General features: G+C 43.8%; 1 protein-coding gene across 5 annotated transcripts in view; it reads left to right on the forward strand.

Moving 5' to 3' along the window:
- Nucleotides 1-3,400: 3,400 nt before the first annotated feature.
- Nucleotides 3,401-23,455, forward strand: part of fli1 (Fli-1 proto-oncogene, ETS transcription factor) — a 72,368-nt gene continuing 52,313 nt past the window's right edge. The window contains exons 1-5 of one of the 5 annotated variants that reach the window (XM_070894266.1): nt 3,401-3,478; nt 4,273-4,356; nt 11,174-11,379; nt 12,903-13,057; nt 13,518-13,721. In XM_070894266.1, coding sequence (XP_070750367.1) covers nt 4,318-4,356; nt 11,174-11,379; nt 12,903-13,057; nt 13,518-13,721 — 604 coding nt within the window. In that variant the 5' untranslated portion in view covers nt 3,401-3,478; nt 4,273-4,317. Of the gene's footprint in view, nt 3,479-3,832; nt 4,357-8,735; nt 8,857-10,187; nt 10,245-11,173; nt 11,380-12,902; nt 13,058-13,517; nt 13,722-23,455 lie in introns of those variants that run through there. The other 4 variants (XR_011595921.1, XM_070894265.1, XM_070894268.1 and 1 more) reach the window with 4 other exon arrangements.

Consider the following 23,455-nt stretch of genomic DNA (forward strand, 5'->3'; position numbering starts at 1 on the left):
TAATCAGAATTTTTAAAGAACGTGGAGTCACTGAAGAAACCTGTAGCCCATTCAGCGGCCTCCACCTGTGGTGCAATAAATAGCAGGCAGTGGATTGAAACCAGTGCACTCAGCGTGATGCCTAAAACATTAGAAATATTCCTAATATAAACAGAAAATGCTGGAAATACACAGCAGGTCAGGCAGTACCCATGGAGAGAGAAACAGAGTTAACGTTTCAAGTGGATGACCTTTCATCAGAAATACTCCAATTTCACCCTGCCGCCTTCGTTGTTAAATCGGTAAAGTCCTGTAAGCGAGCAGGGAGCTGGTTATAGCCAGTCTGGTGCAGATTAGAGAGGGCGCAGGGGTGGGGGAGGGGGGCATATTTTAAAGTTCTCCAGATAGTTATAGGCCACGTGTTGTGACACAAATGTTTTTCAATTGGGAACTTAAAAAATGTATACAATTTGATCTGGTTACAATGATATAGCCTCGTCTTTACACAGTCCCTAACCAACCCCACTACTCCTATTACTTGAATTTTCGGCCCTGTCGCTTCAAGAACTGTAATATAATTGCAGACTAGACAGATTTTTCTTTGAATGTTCATTTTCACAAAGTGTCTATCTCCTGAAGCGCTAGCCTGTCTTTTCCCTTTTCACATGCTGACTGGCTTGCTGTGTATTTCTAGCGCGCTCTGTCATCATAGTTCCAACAGTTGCAGTTTATTTTCCTTTTTATCTGTAAAGTGACCTTTTTGTGAAAAGATCGATATTTTGGTCCATGAGAGGAGTGGCTTCTGTGGGTGATGCACTTTAAGTAATATCCAATCACAGTTTGCCACCTTAACGAGTCCAAGCCTGCTATTAAAGTGAGCACTTACCTTGAGCACGCTTCATTGACCATTGTAATATACATTTGGATTACAAATTATCCTAAGGCTGGGAGGCAGAGAGTAGCGGTGAACGGATGATTTTCTGACTGGAGAGAAATATGAGTGGGGTCCCCCAGGGGTCGGGTATTATATTTCTTGTTATATATAGATGACCTGTACTTGGGTATGGGAGCACAATTTTGAAATTTGTAGATGAAACAAAGCTTGCAACGTTAAGTATATAGTGAGCAGGTTAGTAGCAGACTTCAGGAGAACATAGACAGACTGGTGAAATGGGCAGACATATGGCAGATGCAATTTAATGTGGATAAGTGTGAAGCGATGCACTTTGGGAGAAACATGGAGAGGCAGTATAATCCAAATGGTACTATTTTGAGGGGTGCAAGAGCAGCGTCATCTTGTGGTGCATATTCACAAATCTTTGACGGTGGCAGGGCAAGTTGATAAGGCAGTTATGAAAGCGTATGGGATACTTGGCTTTCTAAATAGGGGCATTGAATACAACAAAAAAAAAGTGACTGGTTAGGCCTCAGCTGGGGTATACAATTCTGGGTTCCACACTTCAGGGAGGATGTCAAGGCCTTGGAGAGGGTATGGAGGAGGTTTACCAGAATGGTACTAGATATGACGGACTTCAGTTATGTGAAGAGATTGGAGAAGCTAGGATTGTTTTGCTTAGAGCAGAGAAAGTTAAGGGGAGACCCAGTAGAGGTGTTCAAAATTATATGGGGTTTTGATAGAGCCAGTAGGGAGAACCTGTTTCCTCTGGCAAGTGGGTGGATAATCAAACGTCATAGATTTAAAATAATTGGCATAAGAACTAGAGGGGAACTGAGGAGAACGATTTTCACACAGAGGGTTATGATGATTTGGAACACATTACCTGAAAGGGTAGTAAAATCAGATTCTACAGGAACTTTCAAAAGACAATTGGACATGTATTTGAAGAGGACTAATTTACAGGGTTATGGAGGAGAAAGCTGGTTTGTGGGACTAAGTGGGACAGCTCTTTCAAAGAGCCGGCACAGGCAAGACAGGCTGAATGGTCTCCCTTCTGTGCTGTAAGATTCTATGATTCGCAACTCTCTTCAAACTTAGACAGATCGTTTTGTGAACTCCCCAAACTTCTGTAACACGTTTCCTGTTATCACATGTTACTTCTCTTGTTTATGTAGGACTCGAGTGCGCTGTACATTGTGTCTGAGCTCTCAAGGGCCAGATGCTGTATCTCAAATACAACCATTTTTATATCAACTATTTACTGAACTTCAATCGAGTTTGCAATGTAGTGAACAAAGAAAGAGTGAATACATGACTGGCAATGAGAGTGTGAAAGTGATGCAGTGTGAGCCCTGTTAGCGAGTTGACTCGTGTCCCCCTCACTCGTTGTGCTGTTGGGTCTGTTTGCGAGTTTGGTGTCTCAATTTTTTTCCCCATTGCATTCTTTTATTTCCATGCTTGACAGATTGTCAGATTTAAAAAATCTCTCGGACCTGGCGTTGCTTGTTTTCATTGGTTTCAGAACTCTGCTCTGCTCCAGGTCTTGCTGGGTCCAGCGTTCACTCGCTCATTCAGTTATTCATTTGTGCGAAAGGGTGTATATTTGAATGAGTGTATATCTGTATGTGTGTGTCTGCTGTTGCTTGAGTGAAACCAAATGTCAGCAAAAATCTAAAGGTAGAAACGATTGAAACGTTGTTAACAGGGTGTGATTTCTGGAAGAGTAGGATGAACATTCTCTCTCAACAATACTTTAGACTTCCTTGCAAAGTCATGAACTAGTTAACTTTGCATTGCCCAGGAATTTAAATACCTTCCTCAGTTCCGTTAGTGTGTAATTGCACGGTAGAGCTGAACACAGACAGAGCGACCCGTCTGGCCCCTTTCACCCCGACTCTTTATATGTTACTGTTCAGAGAAAAATGTTTCAATATGTTTGAGTTTGGATCACCGTGGGGGAGGGGAGACTGGCGGAATTGAAGGGTTCATTATAGAAAGAGGATAAATGTACCCTAAATGACTGTTTACAACATACTTTGGTGTTTTATTTCTTTATTTCGCTATTCGAGTTGTCTGGGGCTTATAAAGTTAAACGCAGTCCCTTTTAAACAAAGTCCAATTTTGAGTTAAAGTTCGGACAGACCTGGAGCTCCACACAGCGTCGCTTCTTGGTTTAACTCCTTTAAAAATATATAGCGAAAAATCTGATGACTTTTCCTGCTCTCTGAGATCATGGTTAAAGTTGAGGGGGGGAGTTATCCACTGGGATGGGCTTCAAATGCAATCTGGCAGAGGAGGATTTCCATTTCACATAATTAATTAGAACAAATCTAAGAAATTGATAAAGAAAACTAAGACTTTTTTTTAAAAAAGAGGGCATCACCATAACGCGCCGTGAATAATTCCCTGAGGCTTTGCTGAACTCGGTCGGTCTGGAGTTTTCGAGGCACACAGCTCCCACTGTACCACAGTATGGATGGACTCTCTTGTCAAGACTTTAGACAGTCAGTATTAGACTAGCAATGGGCCGCTAACGCGTCTGTGTCCCAGGTACCGTGCCGGAATCACAAAGCGCTACAGGTCTTTTAACCAACATTAAAGGTAAGTACGTTTTTTAAACACTAAAGCAAGGAAATGCGACAGACAAAGCGGATCAAGGGGCAGTTGAAAGCATTAAAACAGGAATAAATAAAATAGTGATGAGGAAGAGCCGAGTCTCCCGTCTTAACGGATACATCCAATCTACCCGAGGAAAGAAGCTGGGAAAGTGCTGGCAGACCACAGAACACGAAGGTGAAGAGAGGAAGAAAGTCGGAAGGAATAAGAGGGAGGAAATAACAGAGAAGTGAAGAGGCGAATCGAGGGGCCTGGAGGAAATTAAAGGAGAGAAAGAATGGAAGTGAAAGGAATGTACACAGTATTAACCCTACATCTGATTAACAAAGGACGGGAACCCGAGGAACAGACAGTAACTGGAAAATAAATAGCAATCAATCAATCAATCAATCAATAATGGAGAGAGAGAGAGATATGAAGATAGAGAGATATGAAGATAGAGAGATATGTAGAAAGATAGGTAGCTAGATATGTAGAACGATAGGTACATAGAGAGATATGTAGAAAGATAGATAGATAGATAGATATGTAGGTGGCTGGAGGAGCAGTGTTGAAAGAGTTCCTGAGCCGCACCACTTGTAGGAGCGTCTGCTGCAGATTAGGAGAAAGTAATTTTCTATCTGAGTGAGTTTGGATGCATTTTATGTCCGCGGTGTGCGGTTGGACACGACCAGGCCATCGACAGGGAATGTAGAGGGGTCAAGGTACAGTGGTCTGGGCGAAAGGGGCACTGGCTAAACCCGACTGCGGTACACTCTCAAATGTGGGACTTCTTGCAGGACGTGGAAGCAATCGGAGCGGGACACGGAACAGCTTGGAGGAAGATGTTTCAGACTGTCCCAGACACCTCGTCTTACGTAAAGGTAAGATTGAGGCAGCAACGTTCAATCACAGCCGCCCAGCAGCCTGATATTAAACTAATTCAACATTGCCCAGAAAACGGCCTTTATTGATAGGAAGGACAGAAGAGAAATTGGAGCATGCTGAAAAATATTGTTGAATCTGTCCTCGTTTAACTCGCAATTAACTTCCTCGCTGTAACTGCATTTATAATTACAACGTGTTTAACTCCAGTGTCCCCGTTAAAACCCTGTCCACCCAAGTGGGTTGCAATATCAGAAATCGGCTAAATCTGAAAAGCAAAACTAGGCCTGCGTCGAGTTAAATGCTGGTGAAATTCATTCCTTCCCATCCACAAACCCCTGCTTTCGCCCATTTTATCCTCACCACCGTAATATTACCTGCTCGGACTGCCGCTCCACTCATTCCCAGCTGCAACTCAGAGCTGCAGTGTAGCGAGTAACTTCTAAAAGGCGATACACAGCTGGATGCAGTGCAACGATTTGGAGTACAGTGTTGAAGACTCCTAATGTCGCTGTGGAATCTCATTCTCTTTCTCCATTTTTTAAGTTTAATATAAATTTAAATTTCCAATGATCCCCGCCAAAATCCCAGCTCAGTGATGAATACGGTTTTAAAACGAATATTAATCTATCATAATTATCCTTTTTCGTACAGACACTCATATTGTGTGCCGGCCACACTTCGGGCCTAGTCATAGCGTGTGTGAAACTAAACTAATCCAAGATAAATGACTAAACGAGCTTTTGAAATGTAACATTCAACTCTGGATTGTATATAATGTGAATGTGGAGTAACTCTAGGTCTGCCTTGGAAATAGTGACTTGAAGGTGGTAGGCACTCGACTAAGGAAATCTGCAGTCGTGATCCGCTATAGCAGCTTTCTGTTTTTATAGACACATGGCTAGCGTCTCAACTATTTGCCTGTAGAAAGTGTCTAACCAACTCCAAGCCGAAACCTTCTTTACCCCTCTTTAGGTAGCGGGTTTATCCATAGGACCCAGATGCTTTAAACTCATTGCATCCCCTCAGACGGGAAAAATCCGCCAGACCTTAACAGAACAGTTAAATAAACCATTAAACATAAAATAAAAAGAGCATTTGTAGCGCCGAATTTTGATTCATTCGATCAATATAATCCGGTCAATGTGGGTATAATGTGTGTGTATCTAACATAAACAATATGTGACTTACTTTAAAAAAAATCTTATGCAAAGTAAATATTCTGTACATTTTGCAGCCACTGAGGCGGTTTCTGACCTCTGTGTCGTGATTTTCAAAGTGAAAAGCATGCAGTTGCAGGTGTGTAAAGGTCTGGATCCATTTATTTCAGACACTGTAGGCAGCTAACACTTAATCAAACGGGAAGCAATATCACTGAGGCTTGAAACGCGCCTCAGACTTATCAAAGAGGACCTTCAGAAAACATTTATGTCTCTAATATTCTGCGGCGGTATTAAAGAGTGCAGTATGCGGACCTCGGGCTTGTGCCTAACGCCCTTGAAATAGCACATTTTTTCATCCAGTCATAACGTTTGTGTTATTTCACAAAGGCTGATTTTCAGACAGTCTCCAACCAAGGGGGAGAGGTCTGCGAAAGTGGAACAATTCTCAGTCTGTTCCATGCTCTCTCTCCTAGCCAGGGTTCAACCAAAGCTCACCAAGAGAGAGAGAGAGAGACTGCGTCAGAGAGAAAGCCCCCTCCATGGGGCTCACATGGGGTTATAATCGGCCCCTTCATTACAGTGCCCAGAACTGCGAGACCTTGATCTAATTACAACGCGAACATTTATTACTTTCTAAAGATAGCTGAGTATTAATTTTGAAGTACTTTGAGACAAAACCCCAAAGCAGGCAAGCAAGACATACGTTGCAGTTATATTATTTTTCATTCAAGCGCATCCAGGTCCTGGTTGCAGACTTGTTTTGCTAAGGTCAGCGGAGACTAGGAGTTCTCCAATAAAAATAAATCTCAAATTAATTATGGCCCCGAGCAACGGCCCAGACAGCTTGCTTGTGTGTTTGGAGTCGCAGATTTTTTTTCCCCTTTCACCATTTTTCTTACGCCCCTTGTAATTGTGGGAACTCCCCCCCCCCCAACTCTTTAAAAAGCAGAGTTGATCAGGTTCATTTTATTTTCATTTCTACAGTCCCGTTCCGCCCGCCGAAAAGTGAAATGGCATGTTAAAGTTCACCTCCAGAGCGGACTCATAAATTATAAGTTGTAACCTTCCTGTTGGTTATAAGGTTTTAACACATGCATCACACGCTCAGACCATTTCCCCAAGCATTTTAAAAATCTCATGCCAGAAGCAATCTGAGTGGTTTTTTTTGTTCCAAATTATAAACAAATATTGATGTTTATTTGCCTGGCTCTGCTTCCAACTTGATGACTAAGATTCGGGAGCCCTGACTCTCTCTCTCTCTCTCTCTCTCATGGCCCAACTGGGGCCCAGACTCAACGTTCTGGTGACCTGAGATACCTGCATACAGGGATTGGGGTCTGTATAGTAGCGACACATGGGGGGGATGGAGGGGATGGAGGGGGCCCAGTGAAAGGCCCCATCCCATGATCGAGGGGCAGGAGGAAGATGCTTAGATGGCATGGTGCCGAGTGACAACAAGAAGGATTCCGGGCAAAAGTTGGATCTCAGAACTGAAGAAAGTCCTGTGGCCGAACTGGTTACCTGGACAAAAGGTCATGCATTAGATGCAAGAACTGTGGGTAACCAACCTATCACATGTATGGCAAAATAATAAGAAATAATTAAAACGTGCTGTTGCCCTCAGTGTTCAGCAATAGCATTCCTCTGGACTTGACTCAGAAAGTCTAAATGCCCCTGCACGTGTACTCCCAGGTTTAATCCATTTTCAAAGTAACTCATTACACTGAAGCTTTCTTTGGGGCTTAGGATACGGGGCCAGGTTTCAGTTATTGAGTAAAAACTGCCCTCAGTATAAATACAGGAACGAAAGCCGACAATTACCGGTGAATCTAGCACTCGCCCCATTGGTGAGCACACCGTGGCTCCCCGGCGGTCTCCTCACGTCCGAGGCTGCAGCTGCACTGAACTGCTGGCTGGATTGATGAGGATAATTTCAGAGGGGGGAGGGAACTGCAAGCTTAACTCGCCAATTTAGAGAGAGAGAAAAGAACGAATAAGGGGACTGGAGACCTGTGGACGCGTTTAAAATACCAGGAGTACAACCTCTAGACATAACGGGAGATTTCACATAAATACATTTAAATATAGAAAAACTTCACCTAACCAGGTAAACTCTTCATTCTGAATTATACCGTTTCAGTAAAGGTTCCCAAATGTATATTTTTATATGAAGATTACCGGTGTAGCACTCACCCGGTGAAATGTGTGTTGGGTTGAGTGGTTAGACGGTGACTGGCCGACTTTGTGTAACTTTTAAATACTTTGCTGCCAACTTTTCTGCTGTTTGTGATTGCGTTGAGGCTGGGATCCTCGTGCTTTATATATAGAAATGCCAGCTTGTTCATTAACAGGGCGCAAACAGCCAAGGTGAACACCAAACGTGTCACTGGAAGGGGAAAACTGCAGCGTTACTCTTTTCGTGACATGAGCAGTAGCCACAAAATGTGGGTTAGTTTACTCTGAAATGAAAGGCAGTAATGATGTAGTTTGTGTGTATGAGTGTGTGTCAGTGTTTGTGTCCGTATGAATGCGTGAGAGAGTGTTTGTGTGAGTATGAGTGTGTGTGAGTGAATGTATGTGAGCATGAGGGTGTATGAGTATTAGTGTGTGTGAGTATGAGTGAATGTGAGAGTGTGAGTGAATATGTCTGTGGGTGTGTGAGAGTATGGGTGAGTGTGTGTGTATGTATGAGTGTGTGTGTGTGAGTGTGTATGCATATGTGTGAGAAAGTGTGTGAGGATGAGTGTGTGTGGGTGTGTGTATGTGTGTGAGAGAGCAAATTAGTGTGTGTGAGTATGTGAGTGTGTGCATGTATGTGTGTGAGTGTGTGTGTGTGCATGGATGTGTGTGTGAGAGTGAGTGTGTGTATGTGTGAGAGAGTGAATGTGTGTGTGTGCATGTATGTGTGTGTATGTGTGAGAGAGAGTGAATGTGTGTGTGTGCATGTATGTATGTGTGTGTGAGAAAGAGTGAGTGTGGGTGTATGTATATGTGTGTGGAGCAAGAGCAGACAGGGCTGAGGGTGAGGGGCGCTTCCCGACAGGAAAGCGCATTTGAACCACGGAAAAGCGAAATCGCTATTGTTTCTCTTTCCTTATCTTGACGGCCAAAATATCCTGCTTAAAAAAATGTGTAATGAGCCCCCACCATTGGTTCAGCGGCTTCCTCTCGGGCGGCTGACTTCACTTCCCAAAATTGCCAATCTTTCATCCGGTTACCTCGCCTGTCCGAGCAAGAATTGCGGTTGTAATTACCTCCTGACCGTGTCATGTTTGGGATATTGTTCCGATTTGGGGAAAAGGGAAGAAATCGGGTGAAATGGACGGCACGATTACGGTAAGGGGGAGACGGGAGGGGTGGGGAGTGCTTTAGAAGCTGCCCGTCCCAGGCGTTTTGCTCCCATCCCCTTTCCTTGGGGGTGACGCGACTTTTTCTTTCACAAGTTTCCAACCCAAAGCGGTAAACCGATTTCCTCATTTTACCATCTCCTGCTAAATTTCCTTTTCCTTTCAAGCGCTGAGGCCGGAGTCGGAGTTGCAGTTTCAGTCAGTGGGACGCCTGGGATAGGGAGGGTTATTGAAGCGAGCCCTGGTGAATGTCACCCTTTCTGCACCAAATGGGTTTCGCTTTTCCAAGTCACTGGGATGGCATTGTCCCAACGCCATCCGGGCGCCGGTCGAACTGTTCCTGCTCCGTAAGCCTGGCCATCACTAGCCCTGGTTTAGGCGGGGTGGGGGAGGGGAGGGAGGGAGGGGGGGGGGGGGGTCCGAGGGCTGGGGGTGAGGGGACTCTCAATGCAAGGTGGCTGGAACCTGCCCGCGGATCGCAGGGACTTTCATGAACTGCGCAATGTTGCATGGCACAACGCCCGGGAGCCACTCCGCAAGTCGACGGCCCTTTCGCCACCTCCAGACGCACCAAACACGCGGCGAGCACAATTCAGCACGGAATGAGCCATTTCATATGTTTAGAATTTACTAGGATGTATTTCTAACGATACCAGTCGTGTAATTTTCCGCCCTGTGTGCTGGCGAAACCCCGCTGCTTGACTCAGTGCGGCGCCTTCCCTCCATCTGCAACTTTCAGACAGAATGTATTTCGCTCAGATGTTCCAAACGTGTCTCTGGGCCAGCGAGTGGCCCCCGTCTGGCAGCGGGTCCCACAATATACAGAATAATGTGGGACTCGCTTTAGCATATCCAGTGTCACAGATTAGAGAATGCTCAACGGGAGACGGAGGTGAGCGCTCTTCAGGTCCAACAACTAACCGTTTAAAATGAAGATACAATGTTATTTAAATGTTTGATTGACTCATAACTGAACACCAGGTTCCCCATTAATCCCCCTCCCTTATCGACCCAGCATACACTTCCGTTCTTTACACCCCTGTTTCCTGACAGATTTCCTTTTCCTTAATGCAATAAAGATGAAAAACTATGTCTTTTCTCTGTCCCTGCTCTCCCCGAAGGACTGTCATATTTGTTCGTGTTTAATATTTGTCAGTGCGCATTTCTTTATGTTTTTCTGTGTTACTTGTTCTGGGCTGGACTAGGGTTAGACACTACTGTCTCTTTCTCCCTCCTTCCCTCTCCTTCCCTCTCCTCTCTCTGGCTCTATCCCTTTCGCTCAGCCCAATGCAGTTTGGCTTTGGGTTGCGCCGATGGTTTCTGACAGCTGGCAAGTGCAAGCTGATGAACGAAAATAACCGGGCAGGACTACAGTGTGTGAGTGATATTTGCTACTGCTCCTGGCTCTCTGTGTGCCGCTGTGTACAGAGGCGCAGGCTGCTGACTCCTGCAGTTGGAAACACGGCACAAGTATCTTTAACCATTCAGATCGGCTTCAAACCCTATCAGTGCTGATGCTCCCTTCTAATGCTGCGGATCTATTCAGTCCATAGACTGCCACACTCATTCAGGGTCTGCCGTTTACACAGCATTCCTCCCAACCGTGTGGAAATCTCGATCATTCCCAGAGATTTCTGGGCTTTTTAAAAAAGAGTTGGTGTAGAGACGCCCCTGCAGTAGAGGCGCCAATCCACGTATAACGGATCCAGGTTCCAGGCGCAATATTCTTACAGCCGGTTATGTATTATTGTCCCTTTAGCATTAATTGAGATTATATGGTCCCTAAAATTACTCAGTTAATAATTCATCATCATCATAATTGTTGAGTTAGTGGTGTGTGTTCCAAATGATGGACATCTCAGACGCATACACACACACACACACACACACAAACCTATATACTTATATACACCTATAAACACACAAATGTACATAAACCCAATATATATACACATATATAGATCATAGAATCATCGAAATGTATGGCAGAGAATGAGGCCACACATACACATACACACACACACATATATATAGGAAATCTCGATTATCTATATTGTGACGGTTGATTTAAAATAGATATTGATGAGCACACTTATTATTTTTGTGAGTGCACAATCGTCAAATGAGGTTAGAGTTAGTTTAAAAAAAATAACCAGTTGCTATTACAATAACATATAATGGAACTTTGGTCTGGGGCGGGGGCGCTGTATCTTGACTCTCTGAATATCTGCCTATGTCGGAGGGTGCAGTTTTTGGAGCTGTGTTCGCGGTCCCTACCTGTAACTCTCTCACTGCCTTGTTTTCAGGAGGCCCTGTCGGTTGTGAGTGAGGACCAGTCCCTGTTTGACACCTCGTACGTGGCTGCACACCTCCCCAAAGCGGATATGACGGCTTCAGCTACCGCCGACTATGGACAAACACACAAAATTAACCCTTTGCCTCAACAAGAATGGATCAACCAGCCTGTCAGGGTTAATATCAAGAGGGAATACGACCACATTAACGGCTCCAGGTAACGTCGGGTCAGCCAGCCCCTTCCAACCAGAGTCATAGACTCGATAACTTGCATTCAGCCCAACTCAACTGTTAGTAAATACTCCACAGTCTTGATGTGATGCTGTCCGAGAATTGCCCAGCCCAGTCTCACCTGTTCAGTACATATGACGCAGTGGTGTTTGTGAAGAACAGCGCTAAAGAAGACACAGAAAGTCATACATTGCTATTGCTTTCAATAGAATTGATCATTTATGTTAAGTGTATTTCTATATATAACATTAAATAATGTTTGAATAGGCCCATTGTAATTACAGCATAACACACAAATAACTTGCATGTAATATTTTTGCAGTCTGAATTCTTAAGATAATATTCATTACAGCTCACAAGAACCGAGTGCGCCCTGTAAATAGGCCCAGGTACCGAGTGCTTCTCAGGGGCGCACTGTCCACTGGGAGGTGCTCGGGATTGGCTTGTGACCTGTTCACTCTATGCCCAAAGGGAAGGCTTGCCTTTCGGTCAGTAGTGAGGGCCGGGTGGTAATATTAAACATCCAAATAAAATATCTTCTAACCACAATTGGCGTGCCGGTTCAGATTTGTCAATATGGAACTGTATGAGATGCGGTCCATTACTATTCTGGAATGTGGTCGTCGCAGGCTCATTTCTAGTTGCGCTGAAAAGATGGGGTTAGGCCTTTTGCACAACTGAATGGATTGCTAGGCCAGTTCACATATGGAGGTACATATAGGCCAGACCGGGTAATGCGGGCAAGTTTCCTTCCCTAAAGGACATTAGTGAACCAATTGGGTTTTTACAGCAATTCGACAACTTTTACCGAGTCCAGATTTTTAAAATTGAATTCAAATTCTCAAATTGCAATGGTTGATTTTGAACACACGTTCTGTGGATTACTAGTCCAATAACATAAGCAGCCATTACACCACCATGCATCCCTCTGCAATACATCTCGGCTGCATTCTGTCCTTTCTTCCTCGACTTTATTTCTTCATTCACTTTTCTTTCTTCGCCACCTTTCTCAGTCCCCTTTAAAACCCATCAAAATACTTATTCTAATTGTGCATTGGATGACATGCCTGAGTTGATTTTATCACGATATTGGCGGGTCTTGCATTTGGAAAAGGCAGGAATATTGAAGGTTAAATGCACAGTGAGCAAGGCGAAATTGTAAACCAATTTACAAGGATATTTCGTTTTACCTAGTGCACAAAACATCTTGCCCATGTTTCCTTCAGGAGATGCGATGTGTGTTGTATTTATGTGAACAATGGATAATCCCCTGTTGACCTGCTTACACAAAGAGATGTAATTAAAGTGACTCACAGTGCGGAGCGGTAACTGCTGCCCACATTTTCAGAAAAAGGATGTTAAGGGAACGGTAGGTTGTAATATGAGTCCGAAAGAATGTAAGCAAAAGGCTAGGTGGAGAAATGGAGAGAGCTCACTGTGTTGCACCTGTAGCTCTTGTATCTGTGTCCCTCTCTCTGACTCCTCTCTCCTGCTTCTTAACCCTGACAGGGACTCACCTGTAGACTGCAGCGTGGCCAAATGCAATAAGCTGGTGAGCGGCACCGACACCAACCCTATGAGTTACAGCAGTTACATGGACGAGAAGAATGGACCTCCCCCGCCTAACATGACTACCAACGAGAGGAGAGTGATCGTCCCGGCAGGTAACTAGTCTCCAACACAGCCTCTGGGGTCGGGGTCGGGCTGCGAGAGGTAGCGCCGTCGTCTCTCGGGCCAGCAAGGGGCACTCGGGACCTTCACATTAATGGAAGTCTCTTTCCACAGACACTCACAGACTCCGAGGGCCCCCTCTCTCCGTTATTACTGTACTAAGGTGAAATATCAGCGATAAGGCTCGACCACATCGCTAAAGTTGACTGAATTTGATCCAATTATGCACTGAATTGCAATTACCAGAAATTAGCCGAGTGGGTTGCATACATCTGGATTGTGTCATTCGGTCGCTAAGTCGGCTGGGTGGGAGCTAAGCCCCAGCATTTACTACACAGAGTGGCACTGTCCCTTTAACTAGAACAACGTGTGGATTGCGGAGTTAATGTTGTGGAGTCGGTGCGGTTTGTGCAGGATTCTGGATGAGTTATTTGAATGACTGGTGCTTTACAGATCCGACTCTTTGGAGCCAGGAGCACGTCAGACAGTGGCTGGAGTGGGCCATCAAGGAGTACGGGCTGCTGGAGATCAACACGTCCCTGTTTCACAACACGGACGGCAAAGAGCTCTGTAAAATGAACAAGGAGGACTTTCTCCGACTGACCTCCCTCTACAATGCCGAAGTTCTGCTCTCACATCTCAATTACCTCAGGGAAAGTAAGTGCCAGTCCACTTCTCCGCATCAGTCTCAGTGAAAGTGTTAGTGAGTTAGTGCTGCTAGTATTGGGGTTCCGCCGGTGTATTGTGATAAAGATTTAACTGAAGAGATGCTAACCTGTCCCGCAATTCCTGGGTTGCGGTAAGAGTGTGTTATATCCCCAGCTCTTTGCTCCCAGTATATTTCAATATAATTGTATTTAATTAATTAAGCAGAAGGAAGCATTTCACCGACACGTGTGGTCCTGCTGTTTTGAAATATTTGCAGCTTTCAAACGTATGTCTTGATAATGTTCCTGCGAGCTGCAGTATGCATGTTTGGAGGCTTTGAGTGTCCCCTTTTCACGCAGTGAAGCTCGTGTCCGTGGAAACATCTTACAGCTCCCAGTTTTATCACTAGAGATGGAAAAACTTGAATCGGCGCCTATGGGGTTAACTCATTGTGGCGGGGAGGGAGCACTCTCATTTCTGGCATATGTGTCTGGGAGCAGGACTGGGTTTGCAGCATGCTTATATCTTTGACTGTTATTGTAACTTTTTGAACACCTGTTTTCGATCTGGTGCAGCCATGGTACACGAGGGAGCACCCGTGCCAGAGAGGAATGTATTCTATCTGGATTGTTAGATTCTTGCCCCAATCCATTGATGTAATACACCAACACAGCTTGATCAAGAATTAAACATTATTTTTTGTATATGGCCTGCCGCTGCAGTAAAAGTGTGTACTGCGCACAAACCGATATAATATTTACGTCTCATATAACCATGTTCATATATTTTAATTGAATGCAATAGAATAAATATAATTAGATGACATTGTATTGATGGAATTGGTGAGTAGATTGCACCCTTTTCATTTGCCATTGTAATCTCCTATTCCTGTGTCTTAAGCCAGTCTCTCTGAGCCTGTCTGCCCTCATTGTGGAAGGGCCTTTGAGAGGAGACGCATTTGCAGTATATATGAAATAACGTTATATAAGAAAGCGGCGTGGGATGGCAGAACCACATGCAGAATCTGTGTCTGCAAGGAACTGCGGAAACGAAGCACCGCTCCCCAGCACCATTGCCCCGTTCACTAACTGAAGTTTATTTCAATATATTGAATCTTGTGGGGCAGAAACGTCCACGCGAATATCGGGTAAATTATGTCCCTGACTCACTTAGCTAAGAGATCTTCCCCGCTCTCTAAGGACTCAGATCTCGGATTTTGAAAACGTGGCGTTTTGTCTTTAGTGTCTTTAGCAATGAATTTCTGGGGCTTTTCTAACGCAGGGTTATAGACGGAGGTTGGTTTCAGTGGAGCTGGAGTCGGGTTCGATGGGATGAAAGTTCGGTATAGACCGGTTAGACTCTCACATGGACGCTGATAGATTTGAGTTTCCGTTTAAACATCCTGCTCTTAAAATATGATATTAACGGTGCTCCCGGTGACTAGTCATTGTGACTCCTCTCTGCCCCTCTCGGTCATCTATCTCTCGATCCCATACATTTAAAGGTTGCTTCCTGACATGCATTGAAGTGTAGATGGAAAGCTGGGATTAGCGTTGATGTGTAATTCTGATCTGACGACGAACACACTGACCTACAGTGCCTAATGCTGCGACCTCAGTACACGACACTTGTTCGCTTCCTTTTTGTGTTAAGTCTGCCTGATCCTGGCGTTTTGTTCCGCCCTAAAGGTAGTTCAAAATTTCTAAGCTCACGTTTATCTGTAGAAAATAATGACGGAAGTAGAAGAGATTCTGTTCTAGTTATGAAATATTAGTGTACACGGTGGGTTACATTCTTGCTCTTCTCCACCACTCAGGAGACGTGCAGCCTGTACCGTGTGGCCATTTACAGGGGGAGATGCCACTATCGGGTTGATGATGTTGTCCGAGGCTTGGTACAAGGTCTGGGCACCAATCTCCTTCTCTGGGCAATGTTAAAGAGAGACGCCCGCTCGGCTGGTTATTCTTACATGGTCTTGGGTTGCTTTTTCACAGCAGTCCTACACCTGGGGGCTTCATAGTATAATTATAGCCCGGGCCATTGCGTCGCAAATCCACAACACTCAGATGTGAGGACAGTCGGTGTAATCAGTGCGGGATCGGATACGCCCCGACCCTCCCTGTTACCTCAGTGTGTGCCAGTCACGGCCCATTCTGGCCGCTGCATGCTTCTGTAATTCGGCCTTTGTTTCAGTCTATACCAGAGAAGGATAGGGGTTCATTACCAGTGCTCCGCTAAAATCCTAAAAATAAAAGTGGCTTGAGGCTCGTGAGATGTGAGCGATGTACGATGTGAGATTACATCAGGGCAAAGAGGGGAGACTGTTCTGACTAAACTGGAGCACTTTTTTTTCAAATGATTATAGATTCAATCTGAAGCGGTTTCAGGACCACAGCTCCTGCTGGGGGAGCGTGCAAGGGGTGGCAGCGATTAACTGTCGAGTCATTCGAGGCATTTTAGAACTAAACCTGAAATTACTAAAATATATTGGGATTTAAATCTTGTTCGATGTTTAATCTGAGCGGACGAGACAGTCATCTAGTTCAAAAAAGGTTAAAACCTACTACTTAACCCCAGCCCCTATAGTCAACCTTCAGGGGCAGAGGCTCATTGCTCGTTCCAGATATTAGTTGACCTCCTTCTCTCGCACCGCTCCACCGCACCCCCGCCCCCGCCCCCGCCCCCAACACACACACACACACACACACATAAATACATACATACACACACAAACACACACAAATGCATACACAACCACACACACATTCAAACACAAACACACATACATTCACACACACACACACATTTACGCGCACACACACACAAACACATACACACACATATGCACAAATAAATACAAATGCACACATAAACGCACACACACACATGCACTGACACGGAGTTGATGGACCGCCTTGATAGTTTAACAACGTTCTCCCCAGCCAGCTACGTTTAAAATATAACGTAGTGAAATTTTCCAAATTATTACAGAGGCTAAGAGCAGAATGAGATTTTAAATAAATAAAAAGTGACAAAGATTTGATGGATGGGTTTATAAAAGTTATTAAATTATTCTGACTGCTATTTAATGTGTTGTAAAATTGTTGTTAAGCGCCTTGGGACGTTTTACTACGTTAAAGGCGCTATATAAATAAAAGTTATGATTAATGTCATAAATATAACCCTAATGTCACATCCTGCCAGCATCGTTTGTGTTATACAAACTCTTCATTCAGTTGCCAAGATGCAGCACAATTGAATTTAAATACAAGTCTTGGGTGACTATTTAAAAGTTCGCAGTTTCGGTCTCCCTGAACTAATCTTTAGCTCATTCTGACAGTATAAACGGCACATCGGCTCCTTACAGTCGCAGACCATTAAACACTTCGCTGCAGAATCCGTTAGAATTTCGTTAAAGTGTAAAGTGGACCGTTCATCGAAAGGCTGAGAATCTTTCAGGCCTGCTGTGCTGCGTGTCTCTAAATAGCAACTAACTTGGAGAATGTGTGATGAACTGAACGAAAAGCAGAGAAAAAAGGGAAAGGGATAAGAAGGGGAAAAATCAACGAAATAATCACAAGATAAAGGAACCCAGAGGAAGGCAAATCCATTGACGGTTAACGGGTGCGTTCTGGGTGAAGTCTGACCTAGAGCGAGAGTACAAGCGGCAGAGTTTCACTGCTGCAAGGTTGACCCTACACCCGAGCAAGGAGAAGAGAAACAGGCAGAATAACAGAGATCTGGCACATGCCAGCAGCCACACACGGTGGGTGCTGCAGAATAGGGACAAGTGCTGTATTGTATGTGAAGCGACCCGAGATGTTCTCGACACGCGATAAGGCACTGTGCAAATGCTCTCCGTTTGCACGCTCCGTGTCTCAAACGGTCACAGTTCCACACTGACTGACACCCCTTACTTCAGTCTCTGGCTCCAGTATAATAAAACACCGCTGCTTCTGCCAAACTCTGTCTCAGGTGTCCCAGTGTGTGAGCGTCTTTAAGTGATGCCAGCTGCCGTTTTGCTTGCTGTCTTCAATTGTATTTATTTAAAGGTGATTGTATGTCGCATTATTACTGGTTTACACATTGGTCTCCACTTTTTGAGGCAGCGTGTTTATAGATTATAATTAAATCCAATGAAGTTTGGGATTAAATATTTCAGAACTGGTGCTTGATGTTACTGACCTGGGGGCAAGAGATTGAGGTTTTAATCCATGCAATCTTCCAAACTTAAAAAACTTTAAAAGGCCTTTCCCCCGGGAAGTAGTTGGGTTCTGCTTATGGTCAGCTCGCTCGGAATTGGTGTGCACTGATGCGCCATAGTGTTAAATCCCGTTCCAATTCCCTAATAAACCATACATTTCCTGCTGTTATTCTGGGACTATTTCTTTCAAACTGTGCACCCTAACCTGAGGTGTATTCAGCTCAAATCGCAAAAAGAATCAGTGAACGTCTCAATGTGTCAGTAACAGAATGCTTTACAACTTGAAATATTTGATTAAAAACTCAATTTAATCGTTGGCTTCTCTCTAACTTAAAGAGACAGGACCAGCCAATTCCTCAAACTGCTCAACTGAAGGAGTGTAGTCTCTATAAAACAAAAAGAAAAGGTGCAGGGAGAGAGGCTAATTAGACAGGGCAGAATCATGCTTCCACATGTGGCGTTATTACAGTACAATATTATTCTGGTAGTTCTTTCAGAAAGTATAATAACACAGAGGCAACAGTCTGGTGAGTTTCATTTAAAGGGAGCAGAGTTTTTATAGAATTGCATTCACCAAACACATAGATATTCTGCAATTCAATTCTAAATGCATCATAGAATTATATCGAATTTTACACCACAGAAACAGGCCATTCATCCTAACAGGTCTATGGTGGTGTTTATGCTCCACAGGAGCCTCCTCCCAGCTTAGTTCATCTCACTTTAACACCATATCCTTCTATTCCCCTTTCCCTCATGTATTTACCTAGCTACCCCTTATCACCATCAGAGAATATTTTTGTTTACCTGGGTGTGATGCTCTTAAAGTATGGTTTTTGGGTGTCCTCCCTCTCCAATACGAAGAGCTGCTTCTCTAAGTGAATTCTTGTCCTCTATATTGATGGAAACTCCTGCACCAAACCCATTTTACACTGAAACTGATCGTCTCCCCCACAATGCAGCTCTTTCGCCACTCGTCCTGACGTCAGGCATGCCAACTTTCCCTGAGAGTTGGTGACTCACTTGCTGTTTTGGACCCATTTTCTAAATCTCACAGAAAACATTCTAAATCTTAGGGTTTGATTCTCTCATTTATTCATCATTTTAAGTCAAAATGTGGTGTAACATACAGCATGCATCATCATACTTCAAAACATTGAAGAAATTTAAGATACAAACACACATACACCCAGATACATATCGATTTTCCAGTACAAGTCATTGTGTGACAAGTATTTCTTACAGGAGTATAAGATATCTGACAAATTGTTACTCAATAAATAAGACAAGTATATACTAGAAAAGGAAAAAGTTGCACGGCTGTGGGGAAAAGCCGGGGAGTCGGTTTATTTGTATGGCTCTTTAAAAGAGCCAGCACAGGCATGATGGGCTGAATGGCCTCCTTCTGTGCTGTCATGTACATCGTGACTGCTGCGTTATTGGTCTATATGTATTTTGTTACTTACATTTTTAAGTCTCTGGTCACTTACGTGATTTTTTTTCCAATTTTGCTATTCACCAATCATATTACGTTTGTCCTCCATCACATTACAGCCAAAAAATATACACAATCATATTCTAATAAAAAAAACCTCCAACATATTGCTGCCAAGACAGTTCCCTACCCACTCCATTGTTACGCCCATTTACAACATAATAAACACATTCAAAAAATCAAAAGTTCACAGACAAATCATGAAAATATTCATAAATTTGCCCACCCCGCCTTCCAATCCTAACAATTACTTGCCACCTTGAGGCTGGAGCAGCATAACCAAACATCTTAGTCTCCATTTTCCAGTAGTCAGTGTATGGCTCCATGCCTTGGACGTCTCTAATCTCTGACTCTGACCCCTCAGCAGCTGCAAGCTTCAGACTTCACTCCTTCTGTTCGTCACTTACTCTCAAATTTATTCACCAATTTATAAGCTCATTTAATCTGTTCCCCTCTCCAGATAAAGTCTGCTCCAGCCACACACTCCTGATCTGAGTCTCCTCTCCATAGCTCATCTCATGATTGAACTCCGGGCCATTTGATGTTCTTGACTCTGTGCTGCTCATTGCTGTAGCACTGGTCCTAGATAATCCATAAAAATACATTGGAATACTGATCAGACATATCAATTGCTTTAATAAAAAACTCAAGAGATTTAATCACAAGTTATGCTGTTTGTAGATAGGTACATAGTTTAGAAACAAGTTGCTAATAGAAAGATGAATGTGATTTTCTTCTAGATGTATTTTAATGTAAAAGGAGGAATCAGGAAATGAAGATTTATATTGAGTACAAAAGGAAGCTGACGATTGCAAACCATATTCTAAATATAAATTGATATGAGAACACACAAGTAACTGATGATAATTTAAATTATTTTAATAGCCTGTTTAATATTTTAAAATTATGTTTCCTATTATCTGAGGCTGAACCAGACCATTCACAACCTTGGCGTTCTATTTGAACCCGCGGATAGCTTCCGATCCCATATCCACTCCATCACCAACAGCTCCTACTTCCTCCTCTGTGACATCGCCCATCTATGCCCCTGCCTCAGATCATCTGGCGTGAAACTCTCATCCATGCCTTTATTACCTCTAGACTTGACTATTCCAACGCTCTTCTGGCCAGCATCCCACCTTGCAACCTCCGTAAACTTGAGCTTATCCAAAATTCTGCTGACCGTATCCTAACTCATACCAAGTCCTGTTCAATGGCTCCCAGTCTGGCAATTCCTCAGTTTTAAAATTCTCATCCTTGTTTTCAAATCCCTCTGTGGCCTCGCCCCTCCCTATCTCTGTAACCTCCATCTGCCTAGCAACCTCCCAAGATCTCGGCACTCATTCAGTTCTGGCCTCTTGTACATCCTCCACCATTGGTAGCCGTGCCTTCAGCTGCCTGGGGTCTAAGCTCTAGAATTCCCTTTCCTAACTTCTCTGCCTCGCTACCTTTCTCACCGCCTTTAAAACATTCCTTAAAACCTACCTCTTTGACTAAGCTTTTGGTCACCTCTCCTAATACCTGCTTATGTGGCTCAGTGCCTAATTATGTTTGATAATGATTCTATGAAGCACTTTGGGCTATTTTACTACATTAAAGGCGCTGCATAAATGCAAGTTGTTGTTGTTATTGTTATTGTCCATGAACAATATCACATGAGATCAATTACCGTAGAAATATTAGCCTAGAAATCAAGCTGTATGTTTTCATGAAATTACTTTGTCTACTATCTTTACAGAGATGTCATTACATTGGTTTCTAATCTATTAATATCCCTAAAGAAATTTCATACAATAGCATTAAATATTTGTACCACAAAATGGCATAGTTCAACTAGTTGGGGTTATTTTGGTGAAAACAGGTGCTAACTGGGTGCTGTGCTAATAAGATACACCTGTTTGAAAGCCTGGTTTTCGCACGCAAGTTAGGTCTGAATTGTTGCTTCCTATCATTTGAACTTGTCCAGAGGCGCCACAACAGGTTGTCTGATTAGATGCAATTTTCCTGGAGCAGTAAATGTGGGCTCCACGCATCCACTTCCATTGCGGAGTGGGCTGGCTGGCACATAGTGGCAGGTTTCAGGGTGGCTCAGAGACCGAGGGAGAGGGACCGAGGGAGAGGGACCGAGGGAGAGGGACCGAGGGAGAGGGACCGAGTGAGGGGGACTGAGGGAGAGGGACCGAGGGAGAAGGACCAAGTTAGAGGGACTGAGGGAGAGGATGCTCATGGACTGAGGGAGAGAGTGCACAGGTTCTCGGATGCTGCACTAGTGGTCCTGTTGGAGGAGGGCCAGAGGAGGAGAGATGTCCTGTAGCAACAGGGAGGAAGCAATCCATCTTGCCCTCCTGTTCCTCTCTCCTGCAGCAGCTGGTGCTGCTCTACCTGGCCTCATCTCCTCCTCCCATTCCTCCTACAGACCAAGGGAGACCCCTAGCAAGATGCCGATGACCAAGCATGCCCTTTCTCCTGGTGATTCCTATAAGGTGTCCAATAAGGTAGAGTAGCACAGCAATCACTCTTTTTAGGTGAAGTTTCAGAGAATTTCGAGATTAAATGTTAATAAAGCATTGGTGACATCTTGACAAAGTATAGCACAACGTCTTCTGATATGTTTCTAACCTCCAACAACAAGTGAACAGTAAAAGGTGATATACCTTTAAGTAGCACTTGTAATTCTCAGCAATGACATATTTACTTCTGTTCGGCTGGTTGTTGTTAGAAGTGGTTGTTCAATGAAGCCTTATCCACCAAAATGGCGTGCAGCCTCTTTAATGAGTGGTAGCAAACAATTTAAATGGCAATCAGCTCCTTAACGATCCTCCACATGGCTATTACAAGCGCTGGTTTGAACTCCTTTACCAAGATGGTGTCTTGTTCTAAATGCAGGTTAAACCAGCATTGCAGCTTAAGACCCCATCTTGGCCACCCCTTTACCTCTTTAGCACCTAAAGTATTTGTCAAAAATCACCCCCGTTATCTCCTGTTTCATTGCTCATGGTCAGTTGCAGGAAATGGTATAAGTTCAGTATGTGTTCTACATGGGAGCAAAGAGAAATCAGACAGACCTGAGATCTGGAAAGAATTTTGTGTGAGATGTGCTCAGAGATAGTGAAGTATGTGTGTTTTGATGCAAACTTGACATCTATTATTGGGTCAGACCTACTGAAAAGTCATTTAATACAGAATAAATTCAATTAGTGGTGGAGCATTCCCAGATAGCATTACATAAGTATTGAAGCACATTTAATAGTTTTTAAAAATTTAGCTGGGATGCTATGCACATTAGGAGGTGTGTGATGTCCCCATATTCACATATCACCAGGCATGTTTGCCTATTACCATGAGCTGCTCATTCTCTCCCTATGTTCACTGGGATTGGCTTGTTGGTCCACACTAGTTGCAGCATGGAACTAGGATTTGGAAAGAATTTTTTAAGAGATCTGTTTAAAATACTGTGAAGTTAGTGCATTTTGACAAAAGAGAAAGATAGAAAGAAAAAAGAGAAATAGATAGAAAGTTAGAAATAGATAGACAGATGGGCAGATAGATAACTAGATAAAGAACCATTTCTTAAAACCCATTTTTATTGTTCCTTTCCCATATTTTGATATTGCTTTATGACATATGGCTCAAACTCCCCCTTCTGGAGAAGTTAGGCTGTTAGATTGGAAACCAACAATAGGGAATTGAGCTTTATGTCCTGAAGCCATTTCACCATCCTTCTGGGAATCTAGACGAAAAAACTCTGAAGAGGGGTGTGATAGCAGATGGAAGATCCATGCTTGGCACTGAGGCACTGGGTGAGGCACATTTAATCTCTGGATTGCTGTACTCTCAGTCTTTAATGCAGTGTGAGGGTGACAGTTTGGGCCCAGTTATGTCCTCCTATGGTTCCTCTTCATTGCCACATATCTCCAGGCAGCCAGCCCAGAATGCCATTGGCCATGGGCCAGTATAAGCTTGCCCAGGTTCTTAGTGACGGGTGCTGTGTGGCTTGGGTAGGAAATTACAGCCTTACAAAATTATGAAAATAAAACAAAATTC

Source organism: Pristiophorus japonicus, chromosome 11, assembly GCF_044704955.1.
Source record: "Pristiophorus japonicus isolate sPriJap1 chromosome 11, sPriJap1.hap1, whole genome shotgun sequence".
NCBI classification, from domain to species: Eukaryota; Metazoa; Chordata; class Chondrichthyes; family Pristiophoridae; genus Pristiophorus; species Pristiophorus japonicus.